The sequence below is a fragment of the Bubalus bubalis genome, chromosome 2 (assembly GCF_019923935.1).
Source record: "Bubalus bubalis isolate 160015118507 breed Murrah chromosome 2, NDDB_SH_1, whole genome shotgun sequence".
Classification (NCBI taxonomy): domain Eukaryota; kingdom Metazoa; phylum Chordata; class Mammalia; order Artiodactyla; family Bovidae; genus Bubalus; species Bubalus bubalis.
Window position 1 is genome coordinate 180977985 of NC_059158.1, and position 24178 is coordinate 181002162.

General features: G+C 39.2%; 2 protein-coding genes across 10 annotated transcripts; one reads left to right on the forward strand and one right to left on the reverse strand.

The window, feature by feature from the left end:
* Positions 1-5554: 5554 nt before the first annotated feature.
* On the forward strand, positions 5555-16837 carry SRSF10 (serine and arginine rich splicing factor 10). 9 transcript variants are annotated; one of them, XM_044938125.2, is made up of 7 exons: positions 5555-5682; positions 5780-5915; positions 7356-7460; positions 11054-11157; positions 12655-12817; positions 13037-13090; positions 13222-15264. In XM_044938125.2, the coding sequence occupies exons 2-7, from the start codon at positions 5851-5853 to the stop codon at positions 13517-13519; spliced, it is 789 nt and encodes a 262-aa protein (XP_044794060.1). In that variant the 5' UTR covers positions 5555-5682; positions 5780-5850; the 3' UTR covers positions 13520-15264. The 9 variants fall into 9 exon arrangements, with proteins under 9 accessions (XP_044794060.1, XP_006078026.1, XP_025134522.1 ...); XM_025278737.3 differs by lacking the exon at positions 5555-5682 and adding an exon at positions 16574-16837 and having other exon boundaries at positions 5710-5915; positions 13222-13323; XM_006077964.4 differs by lacking the exon at positions 5555-5682 and having other exon boundaries at positions 5709-5915; positions 13040-13090.
* Positions 16838-20072: 3235 nt separating this feature from the next.
* Positions 20073-24142, reverse strand: PNRC2 (proline rich nuclear receptor coactivator 2). The gene is made up of 3 exons (XM_025278738.3): positions 23969-24142; positions 23020-23225; positions 20073-22139 (listed from the first exon to the last, which is right to left on the reverse strand). Exon 3 carries the CDS (start codon positions 22119-22121, stop codon positions 21702-21704), a length of 420 nt encoding a protein of 139 aa, XP_025134523.1. The 5' UTR covers positions 22122-22139; positions 23020-23225; positions 23969-24142; the 3' UTR covers positions 20073-21701.
* Between the last annotated feature and the right edge of the window lie 36 nt (positions 24143-24178).

Consider the following 24178-nt stretch of genomic DNA (forward strand, 5'->3'; position numbering starts at 1 on the left):
TCAAATGTTAATCTCGTCCCAAAATAGACACACAGACACACACAACACAATGTTTGACCAAGTATCTGGCGCCGCAAAACTTGGTCACGTAGACTACGTTTGTCTACTCGTGTGTTGTACTTCAGATTGTCTCTGACTCAGGCTCACTGACAGTCAAAAAACATGTAGATACTTTAAGCTTTTTTAACTTGGCCTATTGTTACTCTGGGATTGGATAGTAGTTGACCGGTATCTTGGACAATATAAAACTAATCTGATTAAAATTAAAACAAGCCAATTATGAACCCTGTAAAACTAACCTGAAACTCAATTTTATAAATATTGTGTACCTCACCAGCTTAAGAACTCCTTGAAAACATGGGAACTATCTTAAATTATCTTTTATCCCCTTAGCTTTATATATTGTCAGGAAGCCTCATAGTGTCTCAAAGTTTCAATCTTTTTATCTGTAGAATGGGGATTAAATGATCAAATTAGATAATGCAGATAAAATGATAAACAGTATATGGCATGTAGTTAGTTCTTGTCCAGTGTTCACTTTTATTGTCATCATCACCATTTCTACATAAATCAATTATGCTACAACTATGTAACAAAATGTGTTCTTTTAATGTATCCACAACATCTTTACATTCCCTCTTATTCCTTACAAACAGAACTGAGTGTGGGGGGGTAGGCGATGATTCAAGGAGGATATGCCTTTTGAACTTTGTCCTACTCTTTCTTTTTTCTTGGGATGTAGACATGATGCCGGAAGCTCCAGCAGCTATTTTGTAACTATGAGGCAATTTGAGTATAGAAGCCAGCACTGGGGATAGTGGAAAAGAAAGGAGGAGCCTGGATAACCTGAAGCTGCCATACCACTCCTGGACTCCCTATTCCTGACTTCTCAACATACAAAAAGCAAATAAGTGAAACTCTAATTTGTTTAGACCATACTGTATACGTGTTTCTTCATCTATAAAATGGAGAGAATAATAGTAACTTAGTGTATAGGTTTGGTGTGAGGATTAAATAGTTAATATACATGACTTAAAATAATTGAAAACTATGAGCAGAATGACCTCTAAAAGTTGTAACAATCTGCTACTTCTCTTTTGTGAGAAAAATGTCTGGCATTTAAGTGCTCAATAATGTGTAAGCTATCATGAGCAACACTATTATTATTTCAAGTTTTTGTTACAGGTAATTTAATGCAGTTCATAATTAATACTGCAATGATTAAAAACTCTATTAAAACTATCTAATGGTCAGAGAAGATATTCTTCATAAAATGTTGAGTGAGGGAAAAAACACATTGTTAAACTGTATATATAGTATGACCCCAACTTAAACCATTATAGAAATGCTCAGAAATTTGGAAAAGTTTTAGAATTAGTTCTGAGTGATATGATCACAGGTGATGTTTGTTGTCTTTAAAGTTTCTCTATTTCCAAAATGTTAACAATAAACACAGAACATTTATAACTGGGAAGGATGTTATTCTGAGACACTAAAAGGAGGCTAAGATATGACAAGTGATTTTTATCTTAAGCAGATTCAAAGTAGCAATCCATGTGCTAGCACAAATCATCTAAGGAATAAGATAAATAAGTTGCATTCGTGGTGAATTCACTCACACAGCAGAGCTGTGGGAGCTGGACTTCAAAAGAAGGGCCTGTACATAGATAAATTGATCCTATGTTTGTGAGTGTCCTAAAGTTTCTGACCCACAGGTAAGGAATGTCTACAAGGGAACACCGAGTCCTTAGTGTGGGGAACTTGGCTTGCTGCCTACTCATTAGAGTGAGAGGGAAACACCAGGCATGACTTATTAAACACATTTAAAGAGCATGCTTCTAACTGATTGTTTGTTCATGGAGACGGGCAGTACCGAGCACCATGCAGGGCAATTGTCTGAATTAACCAACTGTAGCAATAAACTTAAGCTTGATATACTGACTCAAGATTTTGGTTTTGTTTATGGAGACAGGCTCATAACATCATTCCAAGGCTCTAATAAAAACACAGAATTGATCCCCGAGTCTCCTTCCAACAAGCAGCACAGCCATCTTAGGTGTGATATCTGTACCCTCACCCACAGGAGACAGTTGTTTCAGCACCAAGGAAGTTCATAGGTATGTATTTTACACTTGGATTTTATTTGTGCAATTCTAAGAACAGAACGCAAGGAGCGTGGTTTTCTGATGCAAATCCCGATGAAACATAATTTCTTCAAGAAGTGAAGCAGTGCCAGCAGTTGGTTTTCAGAGGTTAACATTTGGCTTTCAAAAAAATTACCAACTCTGGCATTGTGCTCGCAAAGAAATACGGTGCTCTTCACCACACCTGGAAGCACTTTCGGGAGGAAGTGTTGCGCTTCCAAAGTTCTCGGACGTCGCTCCTCCCCCACCTGCCTCCGGCACTCCCACCACCACCTGCGGCAGATTGCTAGTTTGGTAAAGTGCCCAGCTCAAGCCCCAGCTGAAAGGGGCTTACTTTTTCTACTTTTCCCAATACCATCTCTTCAAGACTCTGGGATTCTAATGCACAAAAGGTAAAGGGGCACTGGCATGCGAGGCAGAAAGTGATGCTAGTCAGTAAATATTTGCTCCTATTATTTCTCAAGGCATTAGGAGCAACAATAGTAATTGCTAACATTCAGGGCAGGCTTCAGTGGCCATGGCACCTGGGCAATTGAACGGGAGCCCACACTCGGAGCCACCTTGCCCTTGGCTTAGAGGGCTGCCATTGTCATGTTAATTTTTGAACATTTTCGATTTTCCCTGAGTCCCACAAATTATGTAGCCATCCCATTAACATTTATAGAGCCCTCACTATGCATCAGACTCTGTTCTAAACATTTATCCACATGTGTTAATGTCCTCATTGTTGTTTAGTGGCTAAGTTGTGTCCCACTCTCTGCAACCTTGTGGATGGTAACCCGCCAGGCTCCTCTGTCCATGGGATTTCCCAGGCAAGAATATTGGAGTGGGTTGCCATGTCCTTCTCCAGGGAATCTTCCCGACCCAGGGATGGAAACTTGGCAAGTGGATTTTTTTTTTTTTTAAATCCCTGAGCCACCAGGAAAGTCCAATTCCCTCATTATTGAAGGTAATTTACTGGAGTCTGTTTTCTAGCCACTAAAAAGTGCTTAGCTTTGGAGGTGGGGAGTGGGAAGACACTTGTTCAGCAACTCTTTGTTTTTTAAAAGGGCTTTTCTTCTTTTAACTCACATTACTATCTCTTTTATAACACAGATCTGCCATTATTTGTTGACTAGCTTGTCTTTTTGGAGAAGGCAATGGCAACCCACTCCAGTACTCTTGCCTGGAAAATCCCATGGATGGAGGAGCCTGGTAGGCTGCAGTCCATGGGGTCGCTGGGAGTCGGACACGACTGAGAGACTTCACTCTCACTTTTCACTTTCCTGCATTGGAGAAGGAAATGGCAACCCACCCCAGTGTTCTTGCCTGGAGAATCCCAGGGACGGGGAGCCTCGTGGGCTGACATCTATGGGGTCACACAGAGTCGGACATGACTGAAGTGACTTTGCAGCAGCAGCAGCTTGTTTTTTATGGAAACATAAGCTCCCTGATTTTTACCACTAAATTTACAGTATCTAATACAATGTCTGACACATAATACATAATAATTACATGTTTCAGTAAAGTAAGTGTCCAAAGCTTTTTAGAAAACATAAAAGTAGCAAAACAATGTTTCTGAAACAGAGACCAACAGACTATCACCATTCATGTCAAATCAATTGCTATGGATGCTGATGCTGACTGATGTAAAAATGGTTTTTTTTGCCTTTTGTAAAATAAAAGCTCATTCAATTAAATAGTTCTCGAGTCACTGCTATCTGCTTGGCAATGTGCTACATGCCAGAAGCATTCTAATAGATGGCCCCTCATCTCTAAAAGTTGAGTGTATCAGGGCAAGGAATGATTCTCAAAGTGTGGTCTGGGAAGTGTCCCCAGAATCCTTTCCAAGGAGTTTCCAAGGTCAAAACTATACTAAACATCATTTGCCTTTTTCCTGTCTGTGGCCCACATGCTCAGTGGCCTCCAACTATTTGCAACCCCAGGGACTGTAGCCTGTCAGATTCCTCTGTCTATGGGATTTTTCCAGGCAAGAACAGGGCAGTGGGCTGCCATTTGCTTCTTCAGGGGATCTTCCATACCCAAGGATCAAACCCTCATCTCTTGCATCACCTGCACTGGCAGGCAGATTCTTTACTGCTGGTCCACCTAGGAATACATACGTTGGTAGCAAGTAGATGTGAAAGTCGCTCAGTTGTGTCCAACTCTTTGTGATCCCATGGACTGTAGCCCGCCAGCCTCCTCTCTATGGGATTCTTCAGGCAAGAATACTGGAGTGGGCTGCCATTCCCTTCTCCAGGGGATCTTCCCAACCCAGGGATGGAACCCAGGTCTCCCGTATTGCAGGCGCATTCTTTACCATTTGAGCCACCAGGGAAGCCCTTTCATGTCCAGTCTCTCACAATTGCAGTTCCCCAGAGGCTACAAGATATGTGATGAAGGATGGTGGGATATGTGCTCGTGTGTTGTGTCAAAACTTTCTCCATTTTAAGTTCTAAGTTCAGTAAATATTAATAGCTATAACCCACATGTCTTCCCTGAGAGTTCAGTTGGGAAAGAATCTGCCTGCAATGCAGGAGACCCCGGTTCCATTTCCTGCGACGGGAAGATCCGCCAGAGAAGGGATAGGCTACCCACTCCAATATTCTTGGGCTTCCCTTTGTGGCTCAGCTGGTAAAGAATCCACCTGCAATTCGGAAGACCTGGGTTCCATCCCTGGGTTGGGAAGATCCCCTGGAGAAGGGAAAGGCTACCCACTCCTGTATTTTGGCCTGGAAAATTCAGGGTCGCAAAGAGTCAGACACGACTGAGCGACTTTCACTTTCACAACCCACATAAACAAACCTCTTTGAAGTCTTCCCATAATCTGTTAAAGAGTGTGAAGTTCTGAGACCAAAAAGTTGCAGAAACACTGCAATACAGGAACAAAGCACACTCAGGAAGCTGTTAGCAACAGAGACGGTGTAGATGACAATGGCGACTAAGATGTGAGGCTTGCCTCCCATTTTGGTAGGAACAGCCTTTCATGGGGAGGAAACCGCGTGGATAAGAGGAGGGAAAACGACCAAGAATGGTGGTGGCTAGGGGCCACCTGGGCAAAGGCGCTCAGGGAGTGAGCCGGCCAAAAGCACTGGAGAGGCAGGCCGATCTCTCTGCAAGGACACACACCTCCTTTCCTCTCACACTAATACCAGAGAGGCCGTAAGTTCTTCTCTTGCAGGTCAGCGATCTAATGAAAGCCAGGAGGACATAACGTGGACCAGACAGGAAAAAAAGGCCTGTCTCTCCGAATTATAACATTTAAAACTCTGTCCAATTTGTAACGACTGTACAGTACGGCGCACAAGTTCAAACATCTGCTTCCTGACTTACGGGGGGGAGGGGTGAAGGAGAGGGGAAAGCGACGCAAGGCAGGAAAAGGCGGGAAAATAAAGCCTTAAAGAAAGAAAGAGCGGGCTGCGGGCAAAGGGGGAGGTAGCTCAAGAAACCAATGAATGAGACCGAGGCTGCGGCACGTACTCCGGCCGCCCGTGTGCGCAGGCGCACGCCTAGAGATCTCGCGGGAAAGAACCGTTGCAGGTCCCGGCGTGGAGCCCAGGTAGGAGGGGAGGGGGTGGGGGGGCGGGAGTGAAGTCTCGCGAGAAGAGGCGGTCGCTGTAGCGGAGCCCTCTGGCTGTGTGTGTGTGTCTGTGGAGGATCCGGCGCCGAAGCTGCGGACGGTTTGCTGAGCCCGTTAGTGTCCCTGCGGAGACTCAACGCCGGCGTCATGTCCCGGTACCTGCGCCCCCCCAACACGTCTCTCTTCGTGAGGAACGTGGCCGACGATACCAGGTATGTACAGGGGAGGCCGCAGGCGGTCGGGGAAGACCGGTGCGGCGACGCATGGGGCCTGGGTCGGGGGGAGGGGAAGGGGTGAAGATGGCGGGTACCGCGCGGGCTTTCGGGCCCGAACTAGGCCGCGCCGCCGGCTCAACCGCCGCGTGGGAGCGAGGGCGGCGGCCGCTGATCCTCCCAGGCGGTCGCGGGAGCGCGGCCCGCGTGGCGCGGGTTTCGGCCCCCTCCCCCTCCGCAGATCGAGGGGAGCCTTCCTCCCCGCTGTCTCTCTCCGGTTCCAGTCTCGGGTCTCCGCCGATCATCAGCTCCCCATTGATTTGAAGTTAACGTTCTTTGGGGTGCACGCCCCCTCGCCCCACAAGTTGTTTTTGTTTTTTTTTTTTTTTTAGTTAAAATTGCTTTGCAGTAGAATAACGGGATCGGGGCGGGGGGGAGTGTGGCGTAGCATTTGCCACCCTTTTTGCTGTGTTATATTTGTCCCTCTTTTATTTTTTTCTTTTGGTGTTGGAGATGTTTGGAGAAAAGGGATGTTGATTAGAGATAAAAAAAAAATTCTCCCAGTGAGACGGTACGAAATAGTCCTTCCCCTTTTCCGGGAAATGCCGATCACCCTTTGAAAACGGAGGTTTAGGAAGCTTCTACCATTAGGGCGTTGATAGCTAAATTGGATTAATCTGGACCGTCCCTTTGTTCTCGCCAATTCCCTTAATTGCTTGGAGTTGCAGTCAGAATTTTTTGGAAGAGATGTTACCAGATTTACGGTTTCACAAGTAACCTCTCTACACACACACACACACCATTTTGGTAGCCTTGTGTGATTTTTCTGTCTTAACTTTTAAGTAGGGAAAGTAAGCAATAGTAATTTACTCTAGCTTCTAGGAAATTTTCCCCTTTGTGTCATATTGACATTTATTGAGAAATTTTATATATTTGTCTTTTAATCTTCAAACCATATTTACCTGTTACTAAGTGTGTAACCCTGTCGCTAAAATTGGGGGCTAAAAAAAGTGCTTGATATTTTTCAGAATACTGGAGTTGCTTTAATACTTTTTTTTAATTAGCAATACTTGTATACAGTTTAATGTTAACTATACTTTTTATGAAAAGTTAATGAAGGCTGTGGATAAAAGCAGTGAAGATTAAGTTGTAATCAGGTTTCCTTAAATGTCTTGTTTTCCTGTTGATGTAAAACACTAGTAGGTTTTATTACCAGCTCCTTTATTATGTTCCAAAATCATGGATTCTGGCTGTCCTTTCTCAAAAAGATACATGTTGTATATTTTTATAGTTGGCTCTCCCTGTTTGTTTCAGGTCACCCAGGAACATAGCACAGTCCCTTTCATTATTTAAAATAGTACAGAAAGAAACCTATTTCTTACAAAGAAACTATTAAAAGAGTGAACATAAAAATTTGGCGTCTTTTTATGATGTTTTTAGGTCTGAAGATTTACGTCGGGAATTTGGTCGTTATGGTCCTATAGTTGATGTGTATGTTCCACTTGATTTCTACACTCGCCGTCCAAGAGGATTTGCATATGTTCAATATCCTTTCTTCAGATGGCTGATTAGTGAGGGGTGTTGAAGTTTGAAATTCAAGTTTTTGTAAGAGGTAACATCTAAAAAGTAGTTTTTTTGGTGTGTTTTTTTTTTTTTTTTTTTTTTTTTTGGGTCCTCTAATGTTTTGTCTTCAATTTTTTTCTAACTTAATTCTGACTCACATTGTTCTTACTATTTCTTAAAGTTAATCCAAAAAGAGTAAATATTTAAATTCCCATTCATGCTGCTGAAACTCAAATCAATTATAATATGTGATTTAAATTTGAATACACTCTACCACCTCCAATGTAACTCAAATTAAAGGTTAATATGTTCTTGTGCTTAGCAATTAAAGTTTGGTATTCTTGTTTGTTAATTTGAATCACTTGATCAAAAACAAATTGTATAATAACAATGAGGTAAGCTTCTTTAATATTGTCCCCTAATTTGCTGTCCTCTGTTGTTACCTCAGAGAATGTAAAGCTGTACAGTTAATGGCGACCCCAAAGAGAAAGCATGAAAGAACCTTTAGAGTAGAGTTCAACACTTAAGGCAAGTAGACAAGCCAAAGACCTCTTAAGGATCAGGCTTGAAGAGAAGGGAGAGTTTGGGAAAAGAAAATATAAAGAAAAGCTGGAAGAAGGACAAGCCTAATGGGAGACAAAGCCTCGCTTTATCTACAAAAGGGGGAAAAGGTTGTTTTTCAAAGTTAAAGATAAAGCCATCTGTCATATTTGGCCAAGCATCTCATGACAAGTCCTTCTGACAAGCACTTAAAGAGTTAAAGGTCAAGATGAAGTTGAATGATGGCCAAGATTAAAGGAGTCATACCTGATGTATCCTACAGAATAACTATTTTCCTTGTTTTTTGTTTTTTTTTCTGTTTTTTTTTTTTTTCTTTTTCTTTTTTTCCCTAATGTTTCGTAAGCAGTTAATTTTCAAAATTTTTCCGGTTTGGTTTAGGGACAAAACCTGTAACTTGATTTTTGTGGGCTTTTGATGTTGTGATGTGGTCTTGTATAAATGCACTCTCTCTCAGCTTGTCAAGTTAAAGTGTACCAGGATATAATATTGTTAAGCTTAAATTCAGCATATTTCTGTTTTGGACCAGGTGGTCAGGTGCCATAGGGTGGCAGGCAGAGCTCTTGGAGTGGCATGAGGTTCTGGAGTCAAACTAACTCCACAGAGGCATGCTTAAAGGGGACACGGGTGCATGCACTGGGGATTACTTAGAAACTGCTCTGGTGGTCTTAGAAGGTCATGTCCACTAGGGATACTATCTGTTTATAGATTTTTAAAGGGAATGCTAGTGGCACACACATTCTTCTAATATCTAAAGCTTAGTTCTGTGAGACCTGGTGGCCCTGAATGCTTTAGCACATATGATCAGTTGTCCCAGAATGGCTGCAGAAAGCCTTATCCTTGTTATAAGCACTAATCAGGATCTATGGGAAATTGTTCCCTGGCCCCGAGTCTCAGGTGACATTATTTCCTTCTGTGAGATCATCTTGTGACAGCAAAAGTTTGGGCTGTGTACTTAAATTCTTACTGCTTACATTCAGCGATTCTCTGGAAACTTAGCAGAGTTTTAGAGTGACTTAGGGAAAATGCCCAGAGCTGCGACTCCTACAGGGCCTCTGCTCAAGGACAGTTGTGAGAATTGGTTGCAAAGCTCTGTTACAGACAGGATAAGAGGTATATCTGGCTTGTTTTTGTTTGTTTGTTTGTTTGTTTTAAGTAGCAGTGTATTCTGGCTTAGAGTGTTTAGCTGATTTTACCTGGTTTGGGGGTGGCCTGGGAACCAGGATCAGCAGTTTGACTCAGGAGTATGTGATACTTGAGCCAGAGGAGTAGTTACTCAAAGGAACCTCAAGGCAAATTATAGCTTTTTATATATATATAAAATCTTTCTATGGTCTTAAAATAGTTAAAAATGGGTATCAGGATTTTGCAAAGACCTTGAGTATAAATTTCTCCATAACTAGCATCAGAATATTTGACTTTGCTGTCGTTCTCTTTTTTATCTGACCCCATTCCCAACTAACCATCTCTTAACTGGTAAGGTAGAGCCTTACCGTGGTTCATCCAACCCAGGGTTCTGTTTTTGAGGGTAGCCTCTGATGGTGATTGGCTCTCATTAATAACTTTTATGCTTCATGGTCTAAATCCTTTATTTTGTCTCAAAGTAGTATACCATTAAATGGACTTGTTCTTTTCAATTACTTTAGAGCCCAACTGCATTAACCTGGAGGAGTATTTGGTTATAGTATTCCAGGCTGTAAACTTCCCATCAACCTTTGTCTTTTCATGATGAAAGCCTCATGATTTAAGACTTGAGAAAATCTCTCCTTCACTACACATAATAGCCTCAGGAAAAGAGAACTGGGACCCTGCTGTGGTCCTTAAGTCCTTTCAGAACAAAAAATAGCAAATATAGTGAGACAGACCTTTTAGTCTCTGGAGTAAGAATATTAGTATCAGTCTTGAAGGGACTGTATCACTTTGGGATGTTTTTAATCAGCACTTAAGATCTGCACTGCTCTTAAATTTAAGAAATAGAAATGGACAAGTTAGAACAGTGAATTTTAGTACAGAATGAAAATCCACACGCAGACCTAGCCTAGGTCCACTTGAGAAGCTTTCCTGTTAAACACTGCTCTCAATATGTGCTTGGCTTCTATTAGAATGGTGGTTTTAGGAAAGGAACTAAATTTGGCTAGCAGAATTTTGTAAAGCTTACATTGACTGGGGAGAACAAGGCAACTTGGCCTCTCAGATCAAAAGCTGGGTACCAGCAATTCCTGCTTTGGGCTTATAAGTATTATCTTGAAATTCTTAAATTGAAAACCAGTCCCAAACCCATTTCCTCATGGGGAGCTTTATGTTTAGTGTCATGGTTAGGGCTTTCTAGTCCAGGAATCTTTAGAAATGGTCTGTAATTTCTTGACAGCATACTTTTATAGTCTGTGCATGGATGTAATGTGCTTCTGGTATAGTGATGTCTTTAGTATTGCTTGATTTCTGTCTTGATAACTGCAAGTGGCTAGCATATCAGTCTTCTCAGTGTGGTATATGGTAAGACAGCTACATGAAATAATCGGTTATAGATATGTCTGAAAAAATAGCAAGATTAATTTGAGGTTAATGCTTTTCATTTCTTGTATATTCCGCTTGCTTACACAAGAACTATTGGCATTTTTTTTTCATTTGAAACAAAAATATGAAAAACAGTTTTGGTTTTATTTTAAGAAATTTTTGTTTTGGCATACAACATAAAATTGGCATTTGTTTTTCTATTTTGTCTTTTTCCGTAAAATTCTTAAAACAGGAAAATCCTGATGGGATTACTTGGTAGTTCAGCTATAACAGACTTTATATCAATTTTAACTTTATAATATGTATTCATTCACATGTGTTTTCAAACTTAGCACAAGTGCTTTAATACGATGAAGTGTTTATAGCTGAATCAACCAACTAGTTAGTGGGGTCTTGATTTTCTAGAATAATGTTGAGAGATTGCGAATTGTTCCAGACTTACCAACTGAACTCATTCATTATCAAAGTTTGCAAAACTTCCCAAGCCCCTTAACATTTAGCACATTTGAGGATGTTCGTGATGCTGAAGATGCTTTACATAATTTGGACAGAAAGTGGATTTGTGGACGCCAAATTGAAATACAGTTTGCACAGGGGGATCGAAAGAGTAAGTATCAGGACTCTTATGTCTAATACATGTAAAACACATCATACTTAGACACTGTTTTGGGAATGCTTCTTGGAAATATTTGTGCAATATGTCTTATCTGTTCAAAACCGAAAACAGTAGTTTGGGGGAATTCTTGAATACTTTGCAGAATTTCAAGGTAGACATAAGGATTTAGAATGCATTGATCAGAATCCCTGAAGTATGTTTGGACTCTAAGAAAGTGGATCATTATTATCAGTTAGGGCATGTTTAATACACTGATTGTGTAATTGAAAGGAATAAAATTTGTAAAGTTCTGGTTCTTTTGAGCCATTTCCCTTCATCATGGTATACTGAGTAATTATGTAGGTGGCTGTAGAAGTTGACAGACTGGGAAAGAGTATCTAGATTAAACCTAGAATAGATGCTGTTATTAGTACTTGATTTTTGTTAATGCAGGCATACACCAGGTGTTGGCTGCATGCCAGTAAGGCAGAAGTACAGGCTTTGCAGTCAGATGGACCTGGGTTTAAATTCTGTCTTAACCTTTACGTTATCTTAAGCAAGATAGTAAAAAGTAGAGATTAAAATAGTTACTGAAGAGAGGATCACTTAGGTAGATACAAGCTATTGGTTATTCTCTAGTTCTTGGGTTGGATGATAGGTTCCTGGGTAGTCACTGTATTATTTATACCTTCATACACACATACGTAAAGTATACGTAAATCTGCTTCATAGGATCAAATGAGGCTAATGAACGGATTGAGGCCTGTCCAAGGATATGGGTATGTCTAAGGCATTCAGCTTCCCTCATAGCTCAGTTGGTAAAGAATCTGCCTGCAGTGCAGGAGACGCAGGTTCGATTCCTGGGTCAGGAAGATCCCCTGGAGAAGGAAATGGCAACCCACTCCAGTTTTCTTGCCTGGAGAATCCCATGGACAGAGGAGCCTGGCGGGCCACAGTCCATGGGGTCACAAGAGTCAGACACAACTTAGTGACTAAGCCACCACCAAGGCATTCAGCAAGTGTTAGTTTTCTTTGTCGTGGTTTCTCAGAACTATGTAATTAAATGTATGTTGTTGCATTTTGACACTACATATTGTTCATAGGCCACCGTTAAGTATTTTGTCATTGTTAATTGTGTTCCAGATGAATGGAAACTATGGTGAGATTGCTCCAAATTAGCATGTGGTTCAAAAGTCATTTGTGTTTTAATTTGGAATTTTAAAAATATTTTCCTAATGTTGAAGTAGGTGGCTTATTTTGGACAACAAACTAGATGTGAGAGGTCTTTGGGGGGGAAAAAAATTGAGATATTTGAGAGTATCATTTTTAACATAAAACCATCTCCTAATAGCCTTGCTTGAAAATAAATACTTTTTCCAAGATATTCACAGTTAGCCTTGACAAAGATTTGGGGGCAAAAGGGAAAGTGATACAGGAAATTATCCTATAATTTGAAGGCTTAAATACTACATTTTTAATGTTTGTAAATATTTCCCTTCTGTTTCATAGCTCCAAATCAGATGAAAGCCAAGGAAGGGAGGAATGTGTATAGTTCTTCACGCTATGATGATTATGACAGATACAGACGTTCTAGAAGCCGAAGTTATGACAGAAGAAGATCAAGAAGTCGGTCCTTTGATTACAACTATAGAAGATCTTATAGTCCTAGAAAGTAAGTGATGTGTACCACAGTGATCTGTTAGAAAACCTTTGTTAGTCTTTAATTTTTTTAATCTTTTTGTATACTTTTTAATTATGTATATTGTATGCTTCATTGAGACTTAAAATATTTTTACTACTTTATTTTTAAAAGTTTTATGGTTCACTTTTTTAATTAGAAACTTATAAATAGACATGTGTCACTGTTTGCTTTTTCTGATGTACTTTTTAGCAGTAGACCGACTGGAAGACCACGGCGTAGCAGAAGCCATTCCGACAATGATAGGTAAATAACTTTGCTTTGAACAAGACTTGATACATTTTTCAATTTCAGAGTGAACTTTTGCTCTAAAAACAAATTTGATTAATATAGAATCTAATTTTTACTCTAATTGTATTTCTCCTCTGTTTTGAAAGATTCAAACACCGAAATCGATCTTTTTCAAGATCTAAATCCAATTCAAGATCACGGTCCAAGTCCCAGCCCAAGAAAGAAATGAAGGCTAAATCACGTTCTAGGTCTGCATCTCACACCAAAACTAGAGGCACCTCTAAAACAGATTCCAAAACACATTATAAGTCTGGCTCAAGATATGAAAAGGAATCAAGGAAAAAAGAACCACCTAGATCCAAATCTCAGTCAAGATCACAGTCTAGGTCTAGGTCAAAATCTAGGTCAAGGTCTTGGACTAGTCCTAAGTCCAGTGGCCACTGATAGTATAAACCATGATATTTTTAGGCATGTATCATTCATTTACTCATAGTTTGGTTTACTTAAATTATCAGGAATACAATGTTGCAATGATGCTTAAAAAACACTTGTCAGTTTTCCCTGTACCAGGCAATGGTTATAATTAAAATGATATGCTGTTGAGAAGCCACTCTTAAGAGTCCAGTTTGTTTAATGTTATGGGCAGCTACCAATTCGTGGTGTCTCTGTATATTTTTGTAAAGATTCTCATTTTTTATGCTTGAAGTATTGGTGAAAAGATGTTGGTTGACCATAATTTGCAACATTGTCTTATTAAAAATAAACTTTCATATCCATATTTGGTAGAACTGTTAACCTAGAAATGTAGCTTGCTAATAAGATAGAATGATAAAAAGTGAAGTTGTAGCCACAGTAAACACTGACTGACCAGACACATTTAGGTTCAGGGTGGACCTTTTTGTCTTGTCCAGATGTCTAGGCCCGTGATGATAATTTATGGCACAGTGTGGAATAGTTCTTTTGTTAACCCCCACTGTCTTGGAAAATGACAAGTGGGTTAAGTAGCATTTTCAGGCAGACTGTTTGAAACAAGGAGCCTTCACTTTCCTGGTTTCTATGAAGATTTGGAACCATACAAACGTCGGAAAAACTCACCTTAAAATTTGGGCAGGTTGATGATGGCAGAAATAATTTTAAGGGGAAAAGAAAGCTCTTATGTAGTTACTTTAAGGAGCGTTGTTGACCATAATATTGCATAGTTTTCTTACTGCTGTTAAAAGCAAGTAAAGTGTTTCAAAGGAGGATTTGTTTGTGAGTGTGCATAGTGTAAGAGGACTGAATTTTGATGCTTAAAGCACTTGGTGTGTGCATTTGTATCAAAATGTGCCCATCTCTTTATGAAGGAAGCTTGTTCTTCACACCTCAGTTTAACGTGAGGCAAGTTAAAAAACAACACTCCCATTCTAAGTGATTTCTCTGGTGCCATGAGATTTAAAATAACTTTGGAAAAAATTAATTTCAAGAAAGTCACATCTCTTTGAGTTTATGATTGATTATCAGTATAGTACCTGATAAAAATAAGAGAATAATACCCTACTCTTTATAAAAATTTCTAACATCTCTCTGTGATATCATGTGGGGGCAATAAAAAGTGACTTGATATGTCCAGTCTCATTTCAGAGTAAAAGCTAGCATCTTTAAAATTTTAGATTGCTTGCTTACAGGCATAAGTAAGAAATGTTGTGGGGAAACTATCCCTTTTAGAGGATTACTTTTTTCAGTTTTGGTTTTAGAGATCTAGGCCTTGCCTGTAAAGAACAAAAGGTGGTTTTTAAATACTGTTTGTGGAATGTGTTTCAAGGATTGATTCTAGAACCTTTGTATATTTGATAGTATTTCTAACTCATTTCTTTACTGTTTGCAGTTAATGTTCATGTTCTGCTATGCAATCATTTATATGCACGTTTCTTTAATTTTTTTAGATTTTCCTGGATGTATAGTTTAAACAAAAAGTCTATTTAAAACTGTAGCAGTAGTTCGCAGTTCTAGCAAAGAGGAAAGTTGTGGGGTTAAACTTTGTATTTTCTTTCTTATAGAAGCTTCTAAAAAGGTATTTTTATATGTTCTTTTTAACAAATATTGTGTACAACCTTTAAAACATCAATGTTTGGATCAAAACAAGACCCAGCTTATTTTCTGCTTGCTGTAAATTAAGCAAACATGCTATAATAAAAACAAAATGAAGGAAATAATGATTAACTGGAATTATTATAGTTTTGAATGAGATTCTAAAATAACAGTGGAAACAGTTCTTTGTAGATTTAGGAGTATTTTAAATCAGTGTTGCACTAGGCACAACTTTTACTTTGGAAATGATAGAACTTGCCAGAAAGGTACATCTTTTACATAGTACTTAACTGTAATTTCAAAAGTTGTTTCATGATTGCATATTAAACCCCTTGGGTTAAATAACTTAGGTTACTTGTATTAAGATATGCATTAAAATGAAATTTGAGTCAGATTTTTAAGTTTATATTTTCATTATTAGATGGACCAATAATTCTACTCGTCCCCATCCTGAACAAGATGGATTGGGCCTTATGTTTATGGCATGATTTAATATATTTTTGCGTTCAGTGTTGGTGAGCACTTAATGTTAAGTGATAATCACTGTGGGGAACTGGTTTAGGTGTTTTGTGGTCTGAGTTCTAGCTTTATAATGAGAACAAGTATAGCTGATATTTATTATGATGTGCCAGACACTGTTCTAAAGTTTTATGTATTAATTCATTTACTTATCATGAACCCTGTAAGAAAGATACTTTTATTTTCTCCATGTCACAGATGATAAACTGAGGCACAAAGGAAAAGCTATAAAAGGCAGATCCAGGATTTGAGCTCAGGCCTGATCCTTAGATGATTTTTTTTTTTTTTTTTTAGTGGACTATAAATAGAGTAGATTGAGGAAATAACCCATTGAAATTGTTCTCAGTCCATATAGAATTAGAAGGCCTGATGTGTCACTTATTTTTAGACTTTCTTGAGAACTTTATGTTATTTCTAAATAAGTGACATGTTTAACATGGCTTCAAAGGGACTATTTTATAGTTGAACCCATGATAGGGATCCTCCTGATACTTGAGGATCCTTACAGAGGGCTTTAATGTTGGGTTACATAGGTGCATAATTACTGAGTATGTACTGTGTGTCTGGCACAACCCAGCATTGGAGTAGAACATATCAAGACTCAAGTGAGAGCTGACAGTTCACCTCTCTTTTTACTTAAGATCTCTCTGCATTTTTTTTTTTTTTTTTTTTTTTTTTGAAGCCAAGTAAACAAGAAGAATAATGACAGATAATGCTTAAGAAAGGAAAGGTGCTACATAGAGTGTGAGCTCTTAAGTTACAACCCAGGAAAAAGACCTGGGAACTATTATACTATTCTCTTGAAAATTTGGCCCTGTAAGCTGCTACATCCAGTTCAACTAACAAAATCCTGTATACCACAGAGAAGAATAAAGAAAAACCAAACTGACAAACATCCTTCTTTTATTTAAGACCAAACTGCAGCTGGAATACCCAGTACAGTTCTGCTTACTACACTTCAAGAAAGATCTGAGAAAGCGGAAAAAGAACCAAAGAAGGGCAGTTCAAGCGACCAAAGGGTGGGTGGAAGGTGCTGCAGTATGAATACTGTACGAATATTTTGACTCTGGTCTGAAAAGATAAAAGAATGTTATGGAAACTACATGGAATATTTGAAGTCCCTTCAAGTTTGAAAGTAAGCATTTTAGGACAAATAAAAGGAAATTCAACTTTGTACTTGTGGAAACTAATCCCTAAATCTGAATAGGTTTATACTGATTCGTGGGTAACAGGTCCATGTTAAATTATTGGAAACCAGGATGTCTGAATATCAAGGAAGACAGCCATAGTCTCTTACAGTGCCTCTATTGGTCTGTCTCAAAGTGAATTGGGTGAGAAAAGGTATGGTCCAATATAAACTTGGTTATCTCTTAAAAAAGTCAGTTCTATTTTTGCTATTGGGAAATCTTGCCTTTGTTTATTATTCCAGTGCCAGTGTTTTCTGCTAATGCTTTGCTTTGTTGGCATCTGAGTTTCCTTGTATGCCATATGTGGTTTACATCTTCCTTAAACACGCTCCCTCGTAAATTCCAATTATGATACTTGACATCCAGCTAAGAGGGTCCATCTCTTCTCACCTCTTTCCTAGTCAGTATATACAGCAAACATTTACTGAGCCCTTAGTATGCCCCAAAAATTGTACTGGGTAATTGGGGAGAAAAACAGATAAAACTCACTTATTCAGTAAATGTCTACTGAGCACAATCTAGTGAATCATAACAGTGTGGCCTCATTGTCTTGTTTGAGGTGTATTATAACAATATTTTACACCATTTATATCCTATGTAATTATAAAATCCAATATACTATCAAAGAAGCAATTTTGTGGTTATTTGCCATTTAAAAGTATCCAGTATTTGTTTGCATCCCATTAATACAAATAATGAAAAAATGATGTTTTAATCTGTAATAAACTGATTTATTGTGCAGTGACTGTAATATACTAGAGTTATATTTAATTGTTAACTCTGCCTCCTCAACCACATTAGGCAACAATCCCCAAAATAAGTATTTAACTTTGCATCAGCTGTAAAGGAGACTCTGGGTGCTATAATTAAGATTATTTTGAGGCAGACAGAGAGCTGTTAATTCCCAACTGATTTAGTATGTTCTGTAATTGAGAAAATGTTCACCAAATTATACTTTTTAGTGATTTACATGTACATTTTATAGGGGACATGTTCTGTGTATAGTGAATAAATAACTTTTGTAGTATCACAAAATGTTTTGGATTCCTTAGTTCCTCATTAGGATGTGCAGTTTACCTATACATTGATTTCATCACTTGCATATTATATTTTTGTCTTATTTCTGCTGCATTTAAAACTTTTTATCTAAAGTTATTCACCTAAAAATACAAAAGTGTTTAAGCCTTTATAAAGATTTTGAAAATATAGCAGAATACATCTAAAGGAGATGTGAAATGGAGGTATTTTTACCCCTGCTTCATTTTTTAATATTTCAAACTTGCACAAGCCCACACAGCAAGTAAGTGGCAGATACTAGTTAAGTGTCCATGGTTTTTCATTTGGTTCATCTTTTTAAATCAAATGGGTAAATTTAATAACTTAATTAATACAATGGAATCTAGAATTCACTTGCAAGATTTAATAGATGTATGAACATAATTGAATTTGAAAGTTTTTTGCAACTTTCTTGGATGAAGAGGTTAAATGTAACCCAGGATCAGCTGTTGACAGCAGCTGTCACTCACCTTCCAATCGAGCTTTCCAGATTTCAATCACGTTGTGTTGCATTTTGAACATTCTTAAGATCCTGAGATATTTTGAAGTGGGGAGGCTGTGAACTTGAACAGCACAGTGGTAGCTCAGGAGTAAGAGAGTTCAACTAAGAGGTCTGTCAAAGCTTTTTACACCTGGAGTCCCAGGTGTAACTGTCCTCATTGATAAATGAAGTCAGCAACCTCTTCACAACCACTGTTACCTATCTGTAAAACATGGCTAGCTGCTGTGGAAAAGGCTCCTTTTGGGTTTTCCCTTTGTCCCTCCTTTAGCAGTGTTGGTGATGTTCATTGTGTTGTTCCTCTGTATTCCTAACAGTTGTTTCACCCTTATGTTAAAGGTGGGATTCTTTTAATATTTGGCCTAAAAAGCAAGGTGTGTACGTTGATTGATAATTGACAGAGTAGTTTGTAAAGAAGTAAAAGGCCTTTTTGTGTCTAGTTTTTTGTAGAGCACATCTCTGAATGCTAGATAATGAAATAAAACTGGTCAAGGATCCAAAAAATCTTGAATTTTTTTTTTTTTTTTTTTTTTTTTTTTAGGTTTAGCTCTGCCTTACAGATTTGTGACTGGGTAGGCTTTCCTCATTTGTGTAAGAAGCTGGAGATGTACTTTATCCCACTTATTTTACAAAGTAATTGCCTATGAGAATAGTTAAAGAAACTCTAGAAAACTTACCCAAAACCCTTTGGTTTTTTCCATCTTGTGCTTGCTTCTGGGATGAAGAGAACTTAAGTGTAAAGATAGGTTATAGACTGAAGATCCTATCGAACTGTATATGCTGCCATCAGAAAGATGACAAATTTAAATTATAACACTGACAAGGCTCATGCTTTTGCTGACCACAGCCCTACAAGATAGATGAGTGCTAAACTTTTTGGTTCTTAGAACAATTTGGGAAATTGATGTCAACATACTTGTAGGCGAACCATAACTCTGTATCTAAGGTATAAGTTACCCTTAGCTATTAAAATTTTTGTAGTGAAGAACATTTTTTACCACTTGAGTCAATTCCAAGCCAAAAAATCTAGAATATATATGTATACATCAAACCTAACTTAATGCCTGGGATAAGGACCGTTCAGTCCAGTGGATTCCAGCACAGCGCAAAGGGCACTTGGCAGTTGTCGGCATTATTGCTCACAGAAGTTACACTGGGACACAGGAGAAAGGTGACCACTCAGATGTTAGAGTTTGCGTGCGAAAAGACAGCCTGGCCCTGGCATCACAGCCTGCTTAGTGCGGAACTTAAAACTACTTTAAGCTGTCCTGTCTTTTGGAATGCGTTAGAAAGCCAGTTATAGTTCTTTTTTCCCCAAGGTCCTCTTGTGAAAACTATATGTTAACAAATAGGTAACACAAATGTTCCTGTCAATTTGAGTAATTATTTTTTTTTTTTCTATAAACCTAAGCCATCTTAGGCAATTAAACCTGCTTTACTGAGTAAAATAAATTCAAGAGCTTTATGTAAGTTCCTGAAATATTCTATGGCCTTTTCCTGTTAGCCCTGCTGTAAAGAGGAAGTCAGTTCCCTTTTTAATGTATAGCTGCTAATCCAAGTCTTTGTCAGCAAATGGGTTGCTTCTTAAAAACCAATGGTTCTATTGTATTTCAGTGGGGTTAATTATGCAAATAGTCATAACAGCTTCTATACAATAAAAACAAGCCAGTGGGGAAGAAACAATTTTATTTTTTAATTTCATGCTTCGAATTCATGTATGTACATTAAGTACTATATAAAACTTGTTTTTAGGATAGCATCATTTGACTTGGACAGTACTATCTCACCTCAATTTATTTGGAGAAACAATTTAGCCATTCTGCTTAAAAGTATAAAAAAGCTGCCAAATTAGAAAATAGACCCCCCCCCATACACACATTTTACTTTTACTACTGGGATGGCTGTTGTAATTAATTAGCATGTTTAAAGTAAGCAAAACATGTTATCAAGGTATTATGCAAGAAATTATATCTTTTGCAATAAGTTGGTCCCCTGGGTTGCACCTGTTGACAAGAAAAAAAAAATACACTGACGTTCTACCCTATACTCAGGTTACACAAGCTGTCGAAGGCCAAAAGGAATCTTTAAGGTTGGAGGTTAATCTTTGGGTTTAAGGAAAAAAAATAACCCCATACTGCATTTCACATCTCAAAAATAGCAAGTGTTTTAGCAGCTTAAAACCTTTTCAGTTATATAAAACTTCTTACACTAGGATTTACTTTGAAATATAGTTTACAGCAAGATCAGTTATAACATACATACACTGGCACTTCAGCACAAGGGCAAAATTTAAAAACAGGTTGGTTTGTGGGGGTTTTTTTTTTGACCTTTAAAATTAGGCCATAGTATTAAGAGTCCATGTCTTAAATTCAGCAAATTTGTACTAAAATATTCTATTTTTGTAGGATAAATGCCAACAAAACTTTACATATGCTACAATTTTATTACATATATTTACATGGCTCTTTCCTAGGTATGCAGAACTTTCACATTATACAGCTCCCAACTTTAAAAAACCTTTGCAGGAATGATTTAAAGCTGTATCACTGTCAGAATAGCTTGTGCAGTGCCATCATACAAAAATGTATTTTGAAAGCTACTCTGAACACCAAATACTGTTTCTATAAAAAATGGTTTTGGTGCATTTGTTGGCAGACACCTATCCACTGCATATAACAGGGCCAATGGGGTATACTTGTTTCATTCTAAATAGCCCCTAGTGCCCTTCACACATTCACCACCATACAGTTCATTAAAATACTATTCTCTAAAAAAAAAAAAAAAATTCACATTTTCTTTAGGCAGTGCATCAGGTTGTTGTCATACTACTGGTTTAGGTGTACTGATTTAGGTGTCTCTAGGACAATAACATCTCAAAGATTCAAATAGTTTTCAACCCCTGTATGTCTTTAACTGGATGCTTATGATCAGATTTACCATCTTAACAAGTCAATCTGCTGACCCATGAAATGATAATCTTCAGTATTTTCCCCCAACAAGCAATATAAAAAGTTGATTCCTTTACCATTCCCCAAATCTAAACTTGAATGGTTTCACTTATATGGTCACTCAATAGAGAATACTAGTGAAGAGATCAAATACAATTATCCATAATTCAGTTATTTTAAACTGTACTGATTCTACCATCACAGTGCACATAAAACAATTAAGATGAAGTCTAATTATATTTTCTACATTAATCAGTTTTACAGATTAATTCCCTAGTGAATTTGGTCTGGAACAATTGCCAGTTATCCTTAAATATGACTAAGTTTAAATGTTAGTACTTTATCTCATTTTATACCTGTACTTTAAGTAAGGTTTTAAGTTGAAATGTCATCATTTCTTTATCAGAAGGATTAAAGGAAACAGGAACCCAGTGGCTTGGTGGTTTAGGAAGAACACTTGGTGATGGCGGCTCACTAAATTTGGCCCCGGCATAGTTCTGATTAGTTTGAGACTTAAAAAGTAAGGTGGGACTTGATAAGCTAGAGTTCCAGTTTTGATTGTTTGGAAAATTTTTGTTCTTCCCCCCATTTTGCATGGCCTGCCATGCAGCTGATGATGAATTGTAAGTATGTCCTCTTTCCTTTTTCTTGTGAACAATCTTCATTTGGGAATTCTGATCCTTGGTCTTCTGTCTACTAAGCTGTTGTTGGTTCTTACTAACATTTCTAGTTTGAGGGGCTGGAATGTTATACCTCTCTCCACCACCCATCTTCAGCTTCTTTGTCACCTGTGAGTGGAAACAAAATACTGAGTGAAATTCCACAAAGTAGTACATAACTTCAGTGGCCCCAATTTGCAACTCCAAATATCCTGAAGAAGACTCATGTGCTCAGCTTCTTTAGCTTCACTATACTGTTCACACTTAATTACATGTACAGCCTTTATTACCTTCCTAAGAAACAAATGAGTTTACCAACAAATCTAAATAATACTGCATTAAAAACAATTTGTTTAGGATGTGCCCGTGTGCATGCTCAGTCACATCCAACCTTTTGCAGTCCCATGGGCTGTAGCCCGCCAGGCTCGTCTGTCCATGGAATTCTCCAGCAAAGAACACTGGAGTGGGTTTCCGTTTCCTCCACCAGGCGATCTTCCCGACCCAGGGATCTAACCCGGGTCTCGTGCATTGGCGGGTGGATTCTTTATCATGGAGTCCACCTGGGAAGCTCTAGAATGAGTGAGTGAGTGAAGTCGCTCAGTCGTGTCCGACTCTTTGCGACCCCATGGACTGTAGCCTAACCAGGTTCCTCCGTCCATGGGATTTTCCAGGCAAGAAAACGAGTGGGTTGCCACTTCCTTCTCCAGGAGATCTTCCCGACCCAGGGACTGAACCCAGGTCTCCTGCATTGTAGGCAGACGCTTTACCATCTGAGCCACCAGGGAAGATCCTGGTTTGGAGAAGGGGACGACAGAGGATGAGATGGCTGGATGGCATCACTGACTCGATGGACGTGAGTCTCAGTGAACTCCGGGAGCTGGTGAGGGACAGGGAGGCCTGGCGTGCTGCGATTCATGGGGTCGCAAAGAGTCGGACACGACTGAGCGACTGATCTGATCTGATCTGATCATAAAATGTCTGCCCCATTACAACAGTGAGTTTTTGATACCTTTCAGTCTGCTTTTCCGATTGCAGGATTTCCACTACCTGTCCTCTTCCTTGCTGCCACGCCCAGGATAATAGATGTTGCTTTCTGATAGATCCTTTCCTTTGTCTCAATACAGAAGTTTTCATGGGCCGATCTGCTGAGTTCAGCCTAGGAGCTGAGGCCAACATCTGAGTCTCCTCAGCACACAAGTTTGAGAGAAGTCTTAGCTAGAAAAGCAACGATTTCTTCATTATTTCAATTAAAAAACAAAGTGATCGTTTATATTTACTCCAGAAAAAACTTAAATGGCTACTTACTGAACAATGTCTCACATGGATTTAGTGACCAAAATGTTGTCAAACCATGGAAACGTTAGCCTCTACAGTCATGCCAAGAAATGGGCTTAAAATGTTTCCTAAAGAGACAGTGTTTTTAAAGTCCCACTAGAATTTCCCAATCTTTAGACACATCACGTATCTGTTTTAGCAGAGCCTCCTCTCCCAACATGTTTACGTCACGCAGCGCTTCCTTTGGTTATGAACTCTTGACTCCTCCCCGTTTTAAAATAAGTTTCACAAGCCATAACAAGCAGTCAGTTTCCCATCTTAAATATATAAAAACAATCACTATTATAAACATTAAACATTTGCGATTCCACTCGATAGTCCAAGAAACCAAGTTACCAAGCAAGAAGCTCTTATCGAAAGGGTGAGAGGCCCCTCCAGACTGTTTTAACGCCCTAAAGAAATTAGTTTCCAGACCCTGAGTCATTCCCAAAGCGAGCCCGGAAAGTTCGGGTCTTCCGCAACGGGGTTGGGCTTCCAAGTCGCTCAGCGTTCCTCGAGCCCGGCCCGGGAACCCGCTCCTCCGGACCGCCCGCGCCCCCCAGCCTCGGATCTCGCCTCCTTCCCCCAACAATAGGGAGCGCCGCCGCCAACATGGCCGCACCCGTCGCGCCGCCGCCACTCACCGACTTCAAGCCCGGGACTACGGCGGCGGCGGCTTCTGCTCGGCTTCGAAGCCCCCCTCCCCTTCCAGGGAGAGACGAGGCACGGAACGGGCGAAGCCCACGAGCACCGACGAGCTAGTTGCTGGCCACCCCAACGTCTCAACCGACCTCCTCCTCTCGTCTCTACCGACAAAATGGAGGCAGCGGCGAGCGCTGAAGCGGGGCCGGGAG

Bases quoted from the DNA above. Each gene is read 5' to 3' on its own strand.
- PNRC2 (XM_025278738.3), bottom strand. From the start codon at position 22,121: ATGGGTGGTGGAGAGAGGTATAACATTCCAGCCCCTCAAACTAGAAAT.
- SRSF10 (XM_044938125.2), top strand. From the start codon at position 5,851: ATGTCCCGGTACCTGCGCCCCCCCAACACGTCTCTCTTCGTGAGGAAC. The intron at 11,158-12,654 runs GTAAGTATCAGG...TCTGTTTCATAG, and splicing joins TGCACAGGGGGATCGAAAGA to CTCCAAATCAGATGAAAGCC. The intron at 13,091-13,221 runs GTAAATAACTTT...CTGTTTTGAAAG, and splicing joins AGCCATTCCGACAATGATAG to ATTCAAACACCGAAATCGAT.